This window comes from Colletotrichum fioriniae, assembly GCF_027942845.1.
Source record: "Colletotrichum fioriniae strain IMI 355084 chromosome Unknown scaffold_1, whole genome shotgun sequence".
Classification (NCBI taxonomy): domain Eukaryota; kingdom Fungi; phylum Ascomycota; class Sordariomycetes; order Glomerellales; family Glomerellaceae; genus Colletotrichum; species Colletotrichum fioriniae.
This window is the reverse complement of record NW_027076837.1, coordinates 3,139,834-3,157,799: the sequence shown is the minus strand read 5'-3', so window position 1 is coordinate 3,157,799 and position 17,966 is coordinate 3,139,834. Positions and strand designations below refer to the sequence as shown.

General features: G+C 54.4%; 6 protein-coding genes across 6 annotated transcripts; 3 read left to right on the top strand and 3 right to left on the bottom strand.

The window, feature by feature from the left end:
• Positions 1-274: 274 nt before the first annotated feature.
• Positions 275-1,291, bottom strand: N0V96_000800 (uncharacterized protein; the record flags this gene model as incomplete). Its single annotated transcript, XM_053193216.2, has 2 exons — positions 275-1,090; positions 1,166-1,291. 2 exons carry the CDS (start codon positions 1,289-1,291, stop codon positions 275-277), a joined length of 942 nt encoding a protein of 313 aa, XP_053049334.2.
• A 563-nt stretch (positions 1,292-1,854) lies between these two features.
• CTR3 (Copper Transporter integral membrane protein that functions in high affinity copper transport) lies at positions 1,855-2,656 on the bottom strand (the record flags this gene model as incomplete). The annotated part of the gene is made up of 4 exons (XM_053193217.2): positions 1,855-1,993; positions 2,050-2,365; positions 2,418-2,466; positions 2,528-2,656. The coding sequence occupies 4 exons, from the start codon at positions 2,654-2,656 to the stop codon at positions 1,855-1,857; spliced, it is 633 nt and encodes a 210-aa protein (XP_053049335.2).
• Positions 2,657-5,339: 2,683 nt separating this feature from the next.
• Positions 5,340-6,312, bottom strand: N0V96_000798 (uncharacterized protein; the record flags this gene model as incomplete). Its single annotated transcript, XM_053193218.1, has 3 exons — positions 5,340-5,827; positions 5,887-6,136; positions 6,229-6,312. 3 exons carry the CDS (start codon positions 6,310-6,312, stop codon positions 5,340-5,342), a joined length of 822 nt encoding a protein of 273 aa, XP_053049336.1.
• A 1,492-nt stretch (positions 6,313-7,804) lies between these two features.
• Positions 7,805-8,563, top strand: N0V96_000797 (uncharacterized protein; the record flags this gene model as incomplete). Its single annotated transcript, XM_053193219.2, has 1 exon — positions 7,805-8,563. One exon carries the CDS (start codon positions 7,805-7,807, stop codon positions 8,561-8,563), a length of 759 nt encoding a protein of 252 aa, XP_053049337.1.
• A 700-nt stretch (positions 8,564-9,263) lies between these two features.
• On the top strand, positions 9,264-11,209 carry STI1 (Hsp90 cochaperone; the record flags this gene model as incomplete). Its single annotated transcript, XM_053193220.2, has 4 exons — positions 9,264-9,334; positions 9,387-9,691; positions 9,753-10,966; positions 11,057-11,209. The coding sequence occupies 4 exons, from the start codon at positions 9,264-9,266 to the stop codon at positions 11,207-11,209; spliced, it is 1,743 nt and encodes a 580-aa protein (XP_053049338.1).
• Positions 11,210-11,776: 567 nt separating this feature from the next.
• On the top strand, positions 11,777-16,341 carry N0V96_000795 (uncharacterized protein; the record flags this gene model as incomplete). The annotated part of the gene is made up of 7 exons (XM_065756044.1): positions 11,777-11,798; positions 11,870-14,728; positions 14,859-15,097; positions 15,198-15,533; positions 15,589-15,703; positions 15,855-15,923; positions 15,983-16,341. 7 exons carry the CDS (start codon positions 11,777-11,779, stop codon positions 16,339-16,341), a joined length of 3,999 nt encoding a protein of 1,332 aa, XP_065615284.1.
• Positions 16,342-17,966: the final 1,625 nt, after the last annotated feature.

The window sequence follows — 17,966 nt, the reverse complement described above, 5'->3', positions numbered from 1 at the left end:
GCATATCAGATATCGGGATCCTTTCCGTCATCTGGCGAGGAAGGATTACTGTTTCTTCAATAAACATTGCGGTAAATGACTTCAACACTGAATTCTCTTTCGTCAGCCACTTCCAAACTACCAGCAAGCAGGTACCGGCTGGGATGATTGTTCTTTAACAAAGAAATCGACAAAACAACTTCAATCCTCGTGTACGACATCCACTACCAAACAAATCCCAGATGCCCGGCACCCATGTATGCAATCTCAACACCCTCCCACCACCCACCATGCATCATGGCAACCCCTGCCTCACATTTGTCCTCTCATTCAAGCCCCATGCCTGCGAACTCCCATCATGAACAGTAGCCCTCCTCATATCCCTCCTATACCTGTACGCAAACTCACCGCCCATGGCGCGGTGCATCGTGCAGGTATTATCCCAGACAACCATGTCCCCGACATCCTCCCACTCCACCACGACACGGTACTGTTCCTGCGTAGCGTGGTCAAAGAGCTTCTCGAACAGGGCCTTTGACGCCTCCGGGGTGAGGTTCTCAATGTGGTGGATGTGCATTGCGAGATAAAGGTTCATCCGTCCGGATGCTTCATGTTTTTGTACGAGCTTGTGTCGTCCCATTGGGTGGTCTGCAGGTTCGATATTCGCAAAGTGCTCCGGGGCGGCGAGTTTCTTGGAATGCAGGATAGAATGGCAAGCAACGTAGTCTTTCTCGATCAACTCCGCCTTCATGTCCTCATCGAGCCCATCCCACGCAGCCCTGGTATCGCAAAACTCCGTGCTCCCACCTGTACCCTTGGGAGGCAAGTCATGGGCCAGAAGCAGAGAATACACCGCCCGTCTAGGATTGAAGCTCGAATCGACGTGAAAGAGGGCATTGCCCAACCCAGCCTGAGCACGCGGGGATTTGGGGTCGACGATGGAACCGTCTGCCTCGATATTCCCCACGTCAAAGAGCTCGTCGTACTGGAGGCGGTTAACACGACCTGCTTTATTGTAGGGTTTGACGTCGTCTAGCTCGCCGAGGTGTCGGGCTAGGGCGATGTGAGTCTCGTCTGTAAGGCCGCTTTTGCGGATGACTAGGAAGCCGTGCTGTTCGGAAATTGTTAGTTAAGTATGATGTATGGGCTTCACAAGTCCAAGAAAGGGGGCCTCAGGGCAGCTCACTTTTTTGACCAGATCTTCAATCAGACGAGCGCTTTGGTCGAGTGTGTCAGGTTGAAATGGAAAGTTGTGTGCTTCGATCCCGAAGCCGGGGCTGAGCTCCTTGGTATGAAGTTCGGTGATAGCCATTGCAATAGTCTGGATGGAGAAAGTGGTCGGGATGGTTTGCAGCCTGATGTTGTACTTGGGCACGTAGGATGGGGCATATTTATATTGATAGTCGACAGGAGATGGGATGTACGATGAGATCACGCATCCGATGCAATTATTCCCCTCTTCCGATCAGTATACGAAAGCCGTCCATTTCCGCGGCATAGGACGGGTAGACTGTTGATCCAATCATCTTACACCTTAGACAGTGTGGCACCCGTCGGAGCGGGAAAGAAGGTTGCGCATGCGCTATTGTTCAAGCTTTCGGCAATAAGACGGCCGAAATCCCGACATAGAGTAGGTCAAATCTGTTGCATCCATCATGCATAACATAACGAGGCGGCTGAGAAGGGGATGGACATTGAGAATTTGCCAAATATTGGAGATTGTTCTTTATTATTAGCGCTGGATTACGATTCAAACAGTAAGGCAACTGGAGCGCTGCGTGGGTATAGTATTATGATTCCTTCTCGAAGACGTCGTATTTCGTCTCCCGTGTCCCTGAACCTCAAGTTGGTGTATGAATTATTCTTTTATTGCGTTCAACCGCAGCAGATGGTAGCCTCGCTGGCAGCAGAGGTGGGCCCGTCATAGATAGTCTCCCATTGGAACAGGAAGGCACCGATGTAGGAACCGATGAAGATGCAGATGATGAGGTAACCGTTGTAGTACATAGCAAGACTAAAGAAGATATTAGCGCCAATCTTTTAGGTGAAGGCAGCATCAAGGCAACGTACAGCATGACAAAGTAAGCGACGGCGAATTGGCACATGTGGATGAGTGCGCGGACGGCTTGCTGCAGGACGTTGGGGCGGAATGGCGGGACGACGTTCGCGGCGATAGCGGCGGCGGAGCCGGAGGGCCCCTTGCCGTGGTCATCGGCGCTAGCGGAGCTCGGGGAGACGGCCCCGGCGTTGGCATATTGCAGCTTGTGGGCCTTGATGAGATATCTGTCGTACTCCTTGGTGGCGCGGCGGAGAGCCTCTAGAACCATGACCAGGAGGATGACCCCGATACAGGAGCCGGCAAACATGCCGTTGGAGGTAATCTTCCCTGATGGGGTGTTAGTGGTTTGGTATCGTCGGCACAGGTAGGGAATTCATACATTGGCTGCTGATGAAGCAGCTATCCTTGACGTTCCAGTTCCACAACATCTATGAAACGGTTAGTCAGTGCCATGGATAGCAGACACAGATGGAGATGACCACGACGTACAGAAATCTTGCAGCCAGTACCGCCTCCCATGCCAGACATGGCGGCCTTGGTGCTGGTGGTAGCAGCCATGCTCATGGTGCCAGTTGCAGCCATGGCAGTAGTAGTGGTGGCCATTGACATGCCGTCCATGTTGTCGGTTTATTCGTAGATACTACTGAGGATAATCTGTGGTGTAGTAGTCTGGTGGTGATAGTACCTTGTACTGATGTCGTGATACTCGCAAACGACGATCGATCGAGAGGAGCAGGGGCAGCTCAGAGGATATTAGAGTACCGGTATGGCGAAGCTGGAGAAGAAAAGACGGAATAGAGTTTGAGTAATGAGGATATGTCGCGACATTGTTATATAAGGGTAGGGCCAGCAGGGCCTTTCATCGATCTACTCACTTCTTTGCCGCGAAGGGAAGAACGACCTTTGCCAAGAGACCCACATTGCGCTAGATTTCCATGGGATGGAGCGAGTTACAAGGACCAGTTTGCGCTAGATTCCTTCCCGAGAGACAAACAAGGGTCCAGAAGTAAGATTCGGTGGGTTGGTGGGCAGAGGAAACACGATATCCGTACTCTGTAGACTCACTGACAGAGTAGTACGGAATGGGTGGGAGAGAATATCCGTAGGTCGTCCCGGTAGGACTGTGGCTACTGGCTGGTTGAGGGTCATCGTCGGTGTAAATGCAGCGACGAGGATGTGTCGATGATTATCTGATGAGGTTCCACTTGACGAGGTCCTTTACTTGAACTCTAAGGCACGTACCACTCCTTCCATGTCTTTCCGGGGACATAAACATAAGGTAACGCAAAGTAGGTACGGCCTCCCGTTCTTGCCTGCAATGCCAAAGAAAGAAGTTGGTTCTTCATGTTCAATGCTCGCGCTTGCCGTGTGGCCTGTGTTACATGAGGTACATCGAGGTACGTACAGCGGGACATGAAAATTGGAGGGGAAGCAGCCAACGAGGTCGCCGTTGGAGTGACCTGCCTTATCGTATGTTTAGGAAGGCGCATGTAAGAAAATCGCGCGGGGAAACTGGGGGCAAAACTGCTCTTTTGCCTGCTCTTTCTTGCTCTGTTTCCTGCCTCTCCTGCTGCCAAGACAACGCTATCGCTTCCTGCCTCAAGCATCCTGAGAGTTTTTGAGCAAGTTTACGCCCAATTGCAACCTCGAAGTACCCCGGCCTAGGTACTTCCCAACTTCCTGCACGACACCTGTCCCGACTTCAGGGCTCGATTTTTGGTACTCGATTCTCCATGTTCAAAGCACCGGGTGCTCCCCCCTCTCTCATCAGGTTATGTCTTGCTCTTGCACAGTACAGACTACAGGCTACCTTATACAGAAACCGTCTTTCTTTCGCCCCTCTTGCAAAGTTGCAACAGGCAGGTCACATTCGGCCATTGCATCGCAGATGCACCCCAAGGCTCAAAATAACAAGCTGACCCAGCAGTGCAGACCACAGACTGATAGAGCAACATTCTAGATTCACAGAGAAGTAACCGGACTGAGGCACTGTAGACTGTCCCAGCACCGCCGCAGACGAGCTGCGCCTCATGGATCCCAGGTCGGGCTGGTCATCGAAAACGAAAAGGTCGCACATCCCAACGTCGGCTTATGGTGTACCTGTTCCAGGCTTCACAAGAATGACGGTGAAGGCTCGACTCTCAAGCATCTCTCCAGACGCCCAGTAAGCCCGCCACCAGCCGCGTCTTATACGTACGATCATCAGCTATTCGAACCTCACTAGATACGGTCGTGTTTCTTTGATTTTCATATGTTGCGGAACCAGACTGCAGCTCGGGACGATTCTCCCCCCTTAGAAAGTCAGCTCCCAAGGCCACTCTCGGTCAATACTATGCGATGCGGTGGAATCGGCCAAGGAAAAGTAGCCGACGCCCCCCGACCTGCCGGGTGCTATTCTGAGACCATTTGCGAAAGATTGTCGATTCTAGCCTCCCGATTCCCGACGCCGATGCAATCCCTTCATGTGTTGCTACCTCGCCTGAGCTAGCAGCTAACGTACATACAAAGATGTGGCCTACGATAATTCTAACCGATCCAACCAGGCACACTCGGATCCCACATGCGATTTCTGGTAGTGAAGCGCCAAAAAGAGCCCCAAATTTGATTTCGCCGTCCATTGGACCACAACAGGAGGGTTCCGCCGCCCCGGCGCCGTGCGTCTGCTTCTGCAATATCGGCCTGCCGTTGGGGTTGCGTCGCATTGCAGCTCGCCTCGCCTCTCTAAATTGCTCGCTACAACCCGCTCGCTGCTTGTTGGCCGCCTCATCACCAACCACATCGTGTTCGCTTCTCGGCCTACCTGCTGCTTTCACTGCATGTCTCTGTCTGGGTTCTCAAGGGAAGACTATCGGTCAAGAGACCAGAGGCTTCAGAGCGGCGACCGCAAAGCCAAGGCCGGGTAGATGAAGCTACCAGGGAAGCCTGCTGCAACATCGACTCTAGCGTCTGGCTCGCAATCTCCGCCATGCTCTAGCTTCACATTTCCGCCTCCTCAGACTGCGGCTCCCATGCCTCGATTCTTCCCGCCGATCTCATGGCTTGCTGCCGACGAATGACGCTGTCGCCGAACACCTCCCCGCTCAACTTTATTTGCGGCACGCTGGCACCTGGGCCCTGGCGTCAATGTGGGCGACGGATTTCAGCGGCCATCCAGTAATTTAAGCATTGGAGCTAGCTTTTTCTGCCCGCCATGAGCGTTATTTTACAAGTGCATATACACAGACTCCAAACTCCCCAAAAACGCCAGTCTTTCGTCCCAGCAAGCCACAGAAATTCCGCTTCCATCCCAAAAAAACTTCCATCACAGTTCAGTCTTGGTTTTGTCCCCCGTCTTGGACTCGAGTGCGTACAATTCCCTCGGCTGGCCTGCCGCGTCGCAGCTGGCAAACTTCCACCACCCCCAGTGCCAAGCACCCGCGATATTGATCAATCCCCACTTGATCGGCGCCGGCATGGGCGGCCAGTTCGCCCACAACCCGTCCTCCGTTGTCCGGTCCAGGTTTAGCAGGAAGAACGGCACCACGTCCGCCGTGCCCGCCTTGGTGACGGTGCTCTTGCCCCACGTCTTGAACGTCAAACTCGCGTTGGCCGCCTCCGGTGTTCCCTCCTTGGGCGCGTTCGGGTGCTCCGCCATGCCGGCAATGGTGGTGATCTCGCTATGGAAGTGGTTCTCGAATGGTTCTTGGAAGCTCTTCATGATTTCGAGCAGCTTGTCGCCAGAGAAGTCGGACGGCGAGGACAGGGAGGTAAGGTACTTGTTGAACTCGGCGAGGCCGCCTAGGAATGATTCTGCCCATCTTTTGTCAGTTGACCATCGCGAACTGGTGTCGTGGGTATCAGGTATGTACCATGCTCCTTGTGCGTCTCGGCAAAGACATTCTTGTCCTCCAAGAGGTCCTCGACCTTGGTGAAGAGCGACTCCTCCTCGTCATCGTGGTGCGACTTGACAAATTTGAACCAAGTCTGGGAGTATCCAATAAAGTCCGCCTTGTCTGCTTCCTGGATGTAGGGCGCTTGTTGGTAAATGGAGTTATAACCTCGCAGGATCGAGTTGTGCAGCAGGGCCATGTGCGTTGAGCCCAGCGTGAAGAGGTCGGTCTACTGGACTGTTAGCTGGAGCTTCCTACAATTGGGCCCGATCCCCATTGATTCCGGCTAGCTCGTTATCGAGATCCAAGCAAGCTACGGACCTTTTTGGTTGCATATTGCGGCGTGGTGATGAGCTTCATGGGCCCGTCGGCCCAAGGCTTGGTGGTCTGCGGTGTCGTGGTCATCATGAATGGTGCTCTGGAAGCTAGCAAGCTGATGAGGATGCTTGGAATCACAAGCAAGAGATATCCGGCCATTTTGAAAGAGGTCGGCGGAGCCTAGCGACAGCGAATGGCGCAACTGATATACAAATAAGGGTGGAAAGTGGTACGATTCACAGACGTGCCTTTGCCGCCTGTTGAGGGAATCGAAGGTCGGGGTTGCGTGACCAAGATGACAGCCAGCGGCAGCACAGCGCAACTTTGTATTGGACGTCAGCTCGGGGCCGAGAAAAGGGAAGCTTGTCCAACGTTTCCGAGAGTTTCTGGAGCTTCCGGGTCTTTGGAGCGTGGGGTGAAGGAAGAAGAAAGAGAGGTTGGCTGATTAAAAGGCAGTTCGCCATTGGCCCGTGCCAGGGGAGAGCGCTGGGGACCTGGGGTGATGTGCAGGGAGCTCTGGCGCGGTTTCACCTGGGGAGCTCCCGCTAATGCCGCTGTGGGATCATGGCGGTGGCTGCCGACGGGATGGGGTCACCGATGCGGTTCCTGGATTGGGTAATCAGGATCCCTGGGAGACGGGGGAATGCGACGTCGAGCCGGGGCTTCGGACCTTGGTGACCTGCCGATGTCCGAACATGTTCGGTATGACGGGAAGAGTGGAGTGTGGAGAGCCTGGCACGCCTGGATGAGCAGACATGACGGAGTCAAGTAGCTCTGCTGCTGGTGATTTGACTACCAAGTTGGTGATGGAAGCTTGCTTGGATTCTTTCGAAGCATGCGCTCAAGCTCAAGTCTGCTCTCAGTCGTTGGAATGTCATTGGGGGCTTTGAGTTGAACCGAATTCTGGGGATCATCTTATCTTCAGGGATGGGTAATGTATGGTAAGTGTAGGAAGGCAGATGCTGAAGATGATGGTAGTGGGATCATCAGTGTGCATATGTACTGAACATCTTAATGGCGATGACCTTTTTCGAGAACATGAGACCTTCACTCACACGTTGAAATGCGTACGCGCTCTAGCTGTCTCTTAGAGGTACGAACGGGACGTCTCTAATCGCAAGCTCGTCGCATATAGTTGCTGAGTAAGGTAGACCAACCTTGGGAGGCTGGTGCAGTCGGGCCTTGGCGGTCATTCTACTCTGATGGCTATACAATAGAAGGGGCCTTTTCCATCTGCCCCTATCGAATAAGAAACGATACAGGCAAGGCCATTGTGTTTCCTGCAAGTTCAATTGCCAAAGTACTCTTCAAAGTCGGAAACAAAGCGGTGAGGGCAACTCACCGTGCGGGGTTCCAGGCAGGCGCTCGGTTTGCGTACACCTAACGACATGCCTTCCTCTGGCGTGTAAGTGAAGGGCGTCTGTCTCCACGCGTTAGCATCGACATTCTAACCTCATCAACCATCAAACCAACTTACAGCCCATCTCAGATCATCTAGACTTCATCGCCAGAACAAGTCCCAGATCGACTCATCAACACCACATCAATCCCCAATAATCCCCATTACACACCCGCCAACATGCCGACAGAAGGAGTCTACTACACCCCGAACGGCAAAAAAACCGTCATCCCCCTCGAAAACAACCCCGACGTCTTCACCTCCCTCATCCACGACCTCGGCATCTCCCCCGAACTAGGCTTCTTCGACGTCTATAGCCTCGACGAACCCTCCCTTCTCTCCCTCGTACCCCGCCCCGCGCTCGCCCTCATCTTCATCTCCCCGGCGCCAATGTACTACGCCGTCCGTTCCGCCGACGGCACGAAGCTCGCCAAGGAAGACGGGGTGACGTATGCTGGGTCCGGGCCGGAGGAGCCTGTGATTTGGTTCCGGCAGACGATTGGGAATGCGTGTGGGTTGTATGCACTCATCCACGCTGTCGGTAACGGTCCCGCGAGGGAGTTTATCCAGGAAGGGTCGTTGGTTGAGAGTTTACTCAAAGAGGCGGAGCCGTTGAAGTGGGAGGAGCGTGCTGATGTGCTGTATAACAGCCTACCGCTGGAAGAGGCGCACATGAAGGCTGCGAGGAGGGGGGATACGGCGGCGCCGCCTGCGGAGGAGAAGCCTGGGTATCATTTTATTGCGTTTGTGAAGGGGAATGATGGGCATTTGTGGGAGTTGGAGGGCGGGTCGGATGGGCCTGTTGATCGGGGGTTGTTGGAGGAGGGGGAGGATATGTTGAGTGAGGGAGCGCTGGAGAGGGGGGTGAAGAGGTTTATTGGGTTTGCGGATGGGAATTTGGAGTTTAGTATTGTTGCTTTGGCGAAAAGGGAGGAGTGAGATCTTTTGTGGTTTGGGTTGTGGTGCGTGATGTGTGAATTGTGATGTGTGGCATGGGAATTGGCGTTTACCACAGGGAAATCTAGATTGTAGAAGGGATTGAACTTCGGTATGCATGGCTAAGAGAATACATTCGTTTGCACTTTGTATGATGAATCATACCACTTGTTTCTTGCGGAGATACTAGTTCGAATGGTTTCCTAAGAGCAGTTCCAGGACTGGGTCTTTACAACCGGATTGTGTGGCATCTGTCATTGGTATACTCATCGGTCACCTTACTTACCGAACTCCCCGGTCCACCTGCAGGTGAAGGCAGGGACACCGAGGTGAGGACGATACGGTGAGGAGGTGAGGGGTTCGGTGAGGGGCGGCAGGGCGAACTCAGCCTTGAACCCCTCCATCTGCACGAGCCAGCCAACGGCCCCGCCCGTCCAATCAGCAACCGGCGCCGCTCCAACCATCGAAAGAGCTAGAAGGGCGAGCTTGGGCTGTTTTCTTTCCCGCCTTTGCTGCCTTTGACTGCCTCACCCCACGACGAGAATTCCAACTTGTCTTTCTTCCCAATTCCCACACCTCAAATCTACCAGATACCCTGACAACACGTCTACATTGCGATTGCATTTGAAAGTCGATTTCGAGTTAAACCATCCAAAAAGTCATCCGCACATTTCCTCAGACACACATACACACACACATCGCCATGGCTTCCGCAGACGAGCTCAAGGCTCTCGGCAACAAGGCCATTGCCGAGAAGAACTTTGACGAGGCTGTGTAAGTTTTTCTTTGCTTCCACCCGATCTCTACGCAACTGACAGTGTCACAGTGCCAAGTTCACCGAGGCCATTGAGATCCAGCCCGACAACCACATCCTTTACAGTAACCGCTCCGCAGCCTACGCCTCCAAGAAGGACTGGCAAAACGCCCTGAACGATGCCAAGAAGACTACCGAGATCAAGCCTGACTGGCCCAAGGGATGGGGACGCCTTGGAACAGCGCAGTACGGTCTGGGCGACCTTCTCGCCGCCAACGATGCGTACGAGGAGGGTCTCAAGGTCGACCCTAACAATGCCGGTCTGAAGAAGGATCTCGCTGCTGTCCAGAAGGCGATGAAGTCGGAGGCTGGTGGTGGTACGTGAAAGACTCGAACAAAGAAACCAAGGGACCATACTGACTGACTGACTTACGACAGACGCTGGTGACCCGATGGGTGGCCTCGGCAACATGTTCAACGACCCCCAACTGGTCCAGAAGCTCGCCGCGAACCCCAAGACGGCCGGATTCCTCGCCGACCCCGCCTTCATGGCCAAGCTCCAGCAGATGAAGGCGAACCCCTCGGCTTCACCCGATCTCTTCAGCGACCCCCGCATGCTGCAGGTTCTTGGTGTTCTGATGGGTGTCGACATGCAGATGGGCATGCCCGACAACATGCCCGAGGACGCCGAGATGCGCGATGCTCCTCCCCCTCCCCAGTCGAAGCCTGCTGCGCCCAAGAAGGCCCCTACCCCCGAGCCTGAGCCCGAACCCGAAGAAGAGGACGAGGAGGCCATCGAGAAGAAGAAGGCCAAGGAGGCCGCTGACAAGGAGAAGGCCCTCGGTACCGAGAACTACAAGAAGCGCAACTTTGACGAGGCTATCGCACACTACTCCAAGGCGTGGGAGCTGCACAAGGACATCACCTACCTCAACAACTTGGGTGCCGCCTACTTTGAGAAGGGCGACTACGACAAGGCCATCGAGACTTGCTCAAAGGCCGTTGAGGAAGGCCGCGAGATCTATGCCGACTTTAAGCTGATTGCCAAGAGCTACGCTCGTATCGGAACCGCCTACGAGAAGCAGGGCAACCTTGACCTTGCCATCGAGAACTACAAGAAGTCCCTGACTGAGCACCGCACCCCCGACGTGAACGCTAAGCTCCGCGCGGCAGAGCGCAACAAGATCGAGTCTGCTCGCAGTGCCTACATCGACCCCGCCAAGGCCGAGGAGGCGCGTGAGGAGGGCAACAAGAAGTTCAAGGAGAGCGACTGGCCTGGCGCCGTGGCGTCGTACACGGAGATGACGAAGCGTGCGCCCAACGACCCGAGAGGCTACAGCAACCGCGCGGCGGCCTTCATCAAGCTGCTCGAGTTCCCCAGCGCTGTTGAGGACTGCAACACGGCCATCAAGAAGGACCCGACCTTCATCCGCGGCTACATCCGCAAGGCACAGGCCTTCCACGGCATGCGCGAGTACTCCAAGGCGGTGGATGCCTGCAGTGAGGCGTCCAAGGTCGACCTGGAGCACCACAAGGGCGCCAACGCGCGCGAGATTGAGCAGACGCAGCAAAAGGCTCTCAACGCCATGTACTCTGCGCGGGAGAACGAGACGGAGGACCAGACGCGGGAGCGTTTGGCAAAGGATCCCGAGGTAAGCATCCACAAACATGCGACCGGCACAGAGCGACCGGTTCCTCCCATCCGCGACTAGCGATTAGTGTTGGCTAACTTTGTGCACTAGATCATGAGCATCATGAACGACCCCATTATGCAGTCTATCCTCCAGCAGGCGCAGTCGGATCCTGCTGCCTTGAACGAGCACATGAAGAACCCCGAAATCAGATCCAAGGTGCAGAAGCTCGTAGCGGCGGGAGTTATCCGCGTCGGCCGGTGAGAAATCGGAGTGGCGTCGAGTGTGGGGAACGGGTGCGGAGGAAGGTCGCAGATGGTGAAGGGGAAGAAAAAATGGTCACGCGTAATGGTTGGACGAAGAAACGTTAAAAAGGAGCTCACTAGGTCATTTGTAGTGGTTGCAATGTGACCCCAACAACAGAGATATTCCACGTGAGTGCTCTCGGATGTCTTGGAGCGTGATGAATGACTTGCCCTGCCCCGCGAAAATGAGATACTGCAGTTTGTGAGGCCTAAGGACTCAAGTGAACTTACTAAATTTGTGAGACATGCCATGCCGGAATGAGGTCTGCGATGGCTTGGGGTTGTAGTGGTGTGCCAAGTGAGGCCCGTAAAAGTCGACTCGTGTAAGTGTCACCCGTTGATGAGAATTGTCATTCGAAAAGACATGAGTCGGTCGGTGCCTTGGTTCATCCCTTATAGATGTGCACTATTTGATACCTGTCGTGAGTTGGAAGATCTGGATCTGCATTTAATTTGTTTCTCTTCTTACTGGTACCATTGCTTATTGATTACACCAATTGCTCGTGTAGTCTCACCACGCGCAATCATGGATTCACCCATGAAAGAAGGTATGTCTCAAGCCTCTCATCTCATCTTCGTCATCTCACCATCACGACCATGACTAACAATACACACATAGCATACGTCCAACTCATCGAAGTCATAGCAAAAGACACCACAGACCCAGCCGCGACAGAACTCCACGTCCGCCAACTCATCGCCTCCCTCCCCTCCGTCCTCCGCGCCCGCGACGACGACGAGCGGACCGCCCTCCACCACGCCGCCCGCCTAGGACGCACCTCTCTTCTCGTCGCCATCCTCGAAGCCAACCCGGACTCCGACGTCGACGTCCGCGATGTCGATCGCTGTACGCCTTTGCATCTTGCCGCGCGTAACGGACATGAAGGATGTGTTGCGACGTTGGTGTGTGAGGCAGGAGCGGACGTGAGAGCCGAGGAGAGTTTTCTGGAGACGCCGCTTCATGAGGCGAGTCGGGGCGGGTATGCGCGGATTGTGACGTTGCTGATTGAGAATGGGGCGGTTGTTGATGCGCCGAATCGCGATTTGGGGACGAGTTTGCATATTGCTGCACGACGCGGGAATGAGGATGTTATTAGGGTGTTGCTTGAGGCTGGTGCGAATCCGGGGACGAGGGATGCTGTTGGGGATACGCCGCTTCATGATGCTGCTAGGGGAGGGCATGAGGGTGTGGTGATGATGTTGCTCGGAACGGGGTCCGTTTCCATCGAGGCGCAGAATGCGAATGACTTCACGCCGTTGAGCGTTGCTGCGCGTCATGGACGGGAGGCCATTGTGAGGATGTTGGTTGAACAGGGTGCGGACGTCGATACCATGAGCAACGAGTACTGCACGCCCCTCCACCAGGCTGCCTCCGAAGGCCACGATGGGGTCGTTCGGATTCTGATCGCTGCGGGCGCGGATGTCGATTTACAGGATAAAGACGATCAGACGCCCCTTCACGCCGGGGTGATGTTTGAGCACGAGGCTGTTGTCGCCTCGCTGCTTGCCGCGGACGCGGATGTGGATGTGCGGGATACGGAGGATTGTACGCCGCTGCATCACGCCGTGAAGAATGAGAATAAGAGGCTTGTGAGGGATTTGTTGGAGGCTGGGGCGGATCCGACTGTCATTTCGTCGATGGGGGAGACGCCGCAGAGTTTGGCCAAGTTGCTGAACCGGAACTCCATTGCGGATTTGTTTAATTCGCCGCAGGTCGTGCCGAAGCAGAATGTCGGACTTGATGTCTTTGGTGTCTTTGCTGTGGCCGGTGTTGGTATGGGTGGTATGAGTGGTGGAGGTGGGAGGGTGAAGAAGACACGTCCGCCGTCGAGACCGAACCAGGAGGCCGAAATTGAGGCGTGCAAGCACTTCAAGGGCTTATTCTGGTGTCCTTCCTCGGAGTGTAGTTTCGAGAGTCTGAGTGTGTGGGATTTGCTGTATGATTCCGAGACGGAGGTCAAGTTGTGTCCGAGGCCGCCTCCGCCTCCGATGACACTGCCGATGCCGATGGCGTTGCCGGCGCTGTCTCCACAGTCTGCCGAGACGGCGGCCCGGAGCCCCGTCGGATCACCTACACGAAGCCCCGCGCGATCAAGGGCGCATTCGAGAGCGCAGAGTCCCGCGGGGAGTCCGAAGCTATCGCCCCTTCAAACACCGTCTCACTCGCCGCCGCATTCGCCTCTGCTTCAGCCGCCTGGGAGCCCTGGTGGGTTGAATATGAAGGAGATGCGGAAGCACGTCAGCCAGCAGCGCCGCAAGAGTTCGCATACGACCGGTGGTGGTGGTGGTGGTGGTGGTGGTACTACACGCGCCACCAGCAGCATTCATAAGGACGACCAGAGGCCTATCAAGCGGTGGTTCCATCTTCCTGCGAATAACGTCGCGTGGGTGATGGACCTCGTGCAGCGGATCTGCGCGGTGGACGGGCGGCCGGATGCGGAGTGTAACCGGATGATTGCGTTCATCGAGGAGACGTTTCAGGAGATTCGTATCAGTGCGCCGTATCGGAAGCCGCATTTTCGGATGGAGGCTGCTACTGCTGCTGCTGCTGCCGGGGCGGCGACGGATGGGAGTGGTGGGACTGGGATGCCGGAGGTGAGTCTCGGATCGGAGGTGCCGGCCGGACCGGTGGCAGCAGCAGCAGCAGCATCGCCGCCGAGATCGCAAATGTTCTCTCTGGTTCTCCCCGTTATCGACGTCGATATCGACGAGGGCACGAAGAGAAGTCTTCAGGATGTACACATTGGCGATGAAGCCAAGGTCTTCCGCCCAATGGAGATGGTCGGCGGCGGCGCGGTAGCCGTGCCGGCAGCAGCAGCAGGAAACGACAGGAGAGCACCACCAGTTCAGAGACCGCACCCCCTCAGCGCGATGCCGACGAACCTGCAACATTACCTCTTCCCCCACCTGGCACACTTTGACGCCATGGCCAAGATGCGCGCGACGTTTACGAAATCTGAGCTACATATCCCCAGATCACTGGATCAGTCGTACCACGAGAGTCTTAGCGCAAGCGACCTTGCCCTTCGGAACGAAAGTCAGGTGTTATTCCGCTATCTTCGGCGCGTGGAGGGCCGATTAGCTGCTTCTGCTGCCTCTGCGGGAGGCACCACGACGACGGGGACCACGGCAGCCGGGTCGTCGACTGCAGGTGACACGATTGCGGATGATGTATTGGGAAAGCAGCCTCTCACAGAAGACGGGATCGCGTCGACGAGGGTGCATCAGCAGCAAAAGACGCAGCAGCATCAACAGAACCCGTTTGATCGGCATGCGCAGAGGGCGTATTCGAGACAGAGCAGCTCCAAGCAGAAGAAAACGGACGGTACCAAGGCGGAGCTGGGGAGGATGGCGGGGAGGCAGGACCAGGCGAGTAGTGTGCAGGCCAAGATTTCGCGGGAGAAGAGGAGGATGGATACGGAGAGGAGGAAGCAGATTTTGGTTGTTGCGCAGCTTTGGATTTGGAGGATTGATGAGCGTGAGTCTTTTCCTTTTCCTGTTATGTGGCTTGTTCCGGGCAAAAAGAGTGTGAATGGATGAGGACGAGAACGGGACGTATAGGTGTTTCTCGATGTTCAACGAAAGCTGACGATACCTCTGTTCTGCAGACACCATCATCACCGCGTTCCCTGATCGGTGGGATAACAAGAACGCAAAGACGCTGTTGAACCAGATCAAGCACCGCGTGCTGGGGACTAGGGACATGAGGTCTGAGAACACGGACATGATGCGCGTCGTGGAGAGTATCCTCGAGAGCGCGGTGGAATACAGCGAGGAGGAGTTCCACTTCCAGTTCGAAGGGCCGCGGAGTTACTGTAACATCTTTGCGGCGTCCATTGCTCACGTTGTAAGTTGACTCTACTTTTTTTTAGTGAGGGGCATAGTGCTCTGCTTGGGAACAGTGGGGTGGACTTGACAAGAGCTGACATTGATACTTCAAAACGAAGTCCAACGAAGCAATGAAGCGCTACGCCAACTTCAAAGCCTCCATCAGCAAGATGGGAACATCCAAAACGGTACTCGATGACCTCCGCGCTGAGATTGAGCTCCTGCAGGAGATTGACGACGTGCGAGAGGAGATTAACATGATCAAGCGGGTGCTCCGGTCGCAGGAGCGGGTATTCGACGGGTTCCGCGAGGCGGAGGCGGAGCAGGTTGGCAGTTTATGCGGCGGAGTCGGAGTCGGGGAGAAGCAGAGTGGGGGTGTCGTCAAGCCGTATAAGCACCCGACGTTGGACTTCTTCAAGAGGCTAGAGGAGGATGCGAATCGGGTTCGGGATTCGGTAAGTCATAGATTCCGTGATGAGGTGTTGGGGCCATGGCTGACGTGATGGGTAGATTACTACGTTGTTGGATTTGAGGCAGAGGGAGGCGAATATCGAGGAAGCACTGTCTGCGAGCGAGCAGTCGAAGATCCTGTTCATCTTTACCGGGGCGACGGTTGTATTTGTGAGTTGATTCCCCCCTCTTGCCGATGTACCGCAAGGGATAGCAAGCTGACCTTTACAGGCTCCGTTGTCTTGGGCAACAGGTGCGTGGCCTGGAGGAGGCCTCCTCGAGATCCTTTTCAGAAAAAGTAGATTGAGACTGACTATTTGAAACAGGCATCTTTGATATCTCCATTGAGGGCGTACCGTCGCCCATCAGTCCCGGAACGCTCATCCTCACGTGTGGTAAGTCACCCTTGACCACAACATCCCTTACCACGGTACTCTAACCAACACAACCCCAGTCCTAAGTCTAGTCGCCACCCTCCTTCTCATCGCCCTCTCCCTCCAAATCTACGAATTCATCACCACAGGCAAAGCGAAGCACCTCTACCGGCGCGTCTCCAACTTCTTCGAGGCCCGCAAGCTGGACAAGCTGGCGGCCGCAAACCAGAGCAAGTCGCCGCCCTCGTCGCTCGGCGCGTCGACACAGCTGAGCAGGCTGAGGAGGTCATCTCTCTCGCAACTTCTTGCTAGCACGACGGCGAATGAGAAGAAGAAGATGCAGAGCGTGAGGAGGAGGCTTGCTGCGTTGAGGACGAGGGGGAGGGGGTTAGGACGGGATCGGGATGAGGAGAGGGAGGTTACTGGGAAGCAGGCTTGATGATGGGATGGTTAGACGGGGCAAATTTCTTTCAGAGCCGGCATAGAGAGATACTATTGACTGCATATGATAAATTATCTTTACGATAACTAAACTTTGAGTACGTTTGATGAAGTGGATTTGTTATTGTTGCACTGTAGTCTGAACAAAGCGCGGATCTGTCAGGGGTGCCGTGCCGCTGGCTCGGAGGAGGCCCATGAGCCGCATCCGCGTAAACGGCATTCTTTGAGTGAGTATGAGGCATGGCTTCATGATTTGAGCTACTGTTTCAGTATTAGTGTCTGGTATCATCGCTGAGTAGTGCTGCTCTCATTTTACCCGCAATTTAGTCACTCTTGTCTTACGAGGAATGGCGTCAACGAAACTTGCCGTGACAACAATGAGATCCAACGAGAAGCTGGCCTCCCTTTTAACGACCACGCATGCCTTTTCCCTATCAAGCTATCATTTCATACTTGATGACACCTTTTGTTCATCCTAAACGACCGTGGACTCTCCTGGACATGGCGAGTTTTATACTTTAGGGGAATGCCGGATATGAGGATTCAAGACACCATCTTCCTCTCACACGTGGCAGCTTCATCATACTACGTAGGAGATGCTGTACAGCTTGGAAGTTATGCTCGATTGGTAAGCCGACATGGTGCCAAGAACCGACGACGCTTCAGGCTTGTAGCCTAACCCAACAGCAGGGGTGACTTCAATCTTCCACATCCAAGGTAGATAGATCTATGCGTACCAAATTACATCGGCACAATCGGCTCGGTCAAATGTCTTGAGCTCGGCCGAGTTAATCTGAAGCCGTCAGTTAAGGGTCTAGATGCTGTTCATGATCCTCGGCCTCCTCAGTGTTCCTCGCTCTTACGGATTTCAATGAATGCGAATGAAACTCTAGACAACCTCTTCTTTAAAGGCTAAAAGTCTTTAATGACTTCATCGCTTGAGAAGAGATATTAGGTGCCAAGTTTTATTAGATTATTAACAAAACGTTGTGTAGTCGCAAATCGTAGCTTCTTACTGTCTTATCTGCTGGCCACGGCAGTTGACGATGCCCTGCGACAAGTGAGGGACACATTATATTTCCACTATCCGAGTATTTTCAATATCATTGAAACGGAATGCACACAGCTCATAGTGTCGATACCTTAAGATTCCTCTTTGGGTGCAAGGGAATTAGCGATCAAGGTTAATAGTAGTTACCCCTTTCTTGATTCTAGTGTGCTGATGATTTCTAGAGGTGTGAGAACCCACATGTGAATCGATTCATAAGCTCATTGCTAAGCGGCACAAAGTCGACCCGTCTGCAGTCAGCACTCATCATCAAAAACAGGCGCAGCACACGGACACGTTGTTACAGTTGGTTTTGGACAACCGTCCGCTACCTTACTCAAGATTCCACGGGCGAAGCAGATATCGGGAAAAAAGTAACAGCTTGGAGGTCAGAACCGGACTTTAACAAAAACTCCGATCGACGCTACGGCTAACCTAGCTGCATACACTTGCATACAGATAGGTCGACACTAGGACCGCCATATTACCGCTTCCGGCACGCATTTCGGGCGTACATCCCTCCCACTGCACAGCCCTACCGGTGCAGGGATCGGACTTTTGCCAAGATTTCTGAA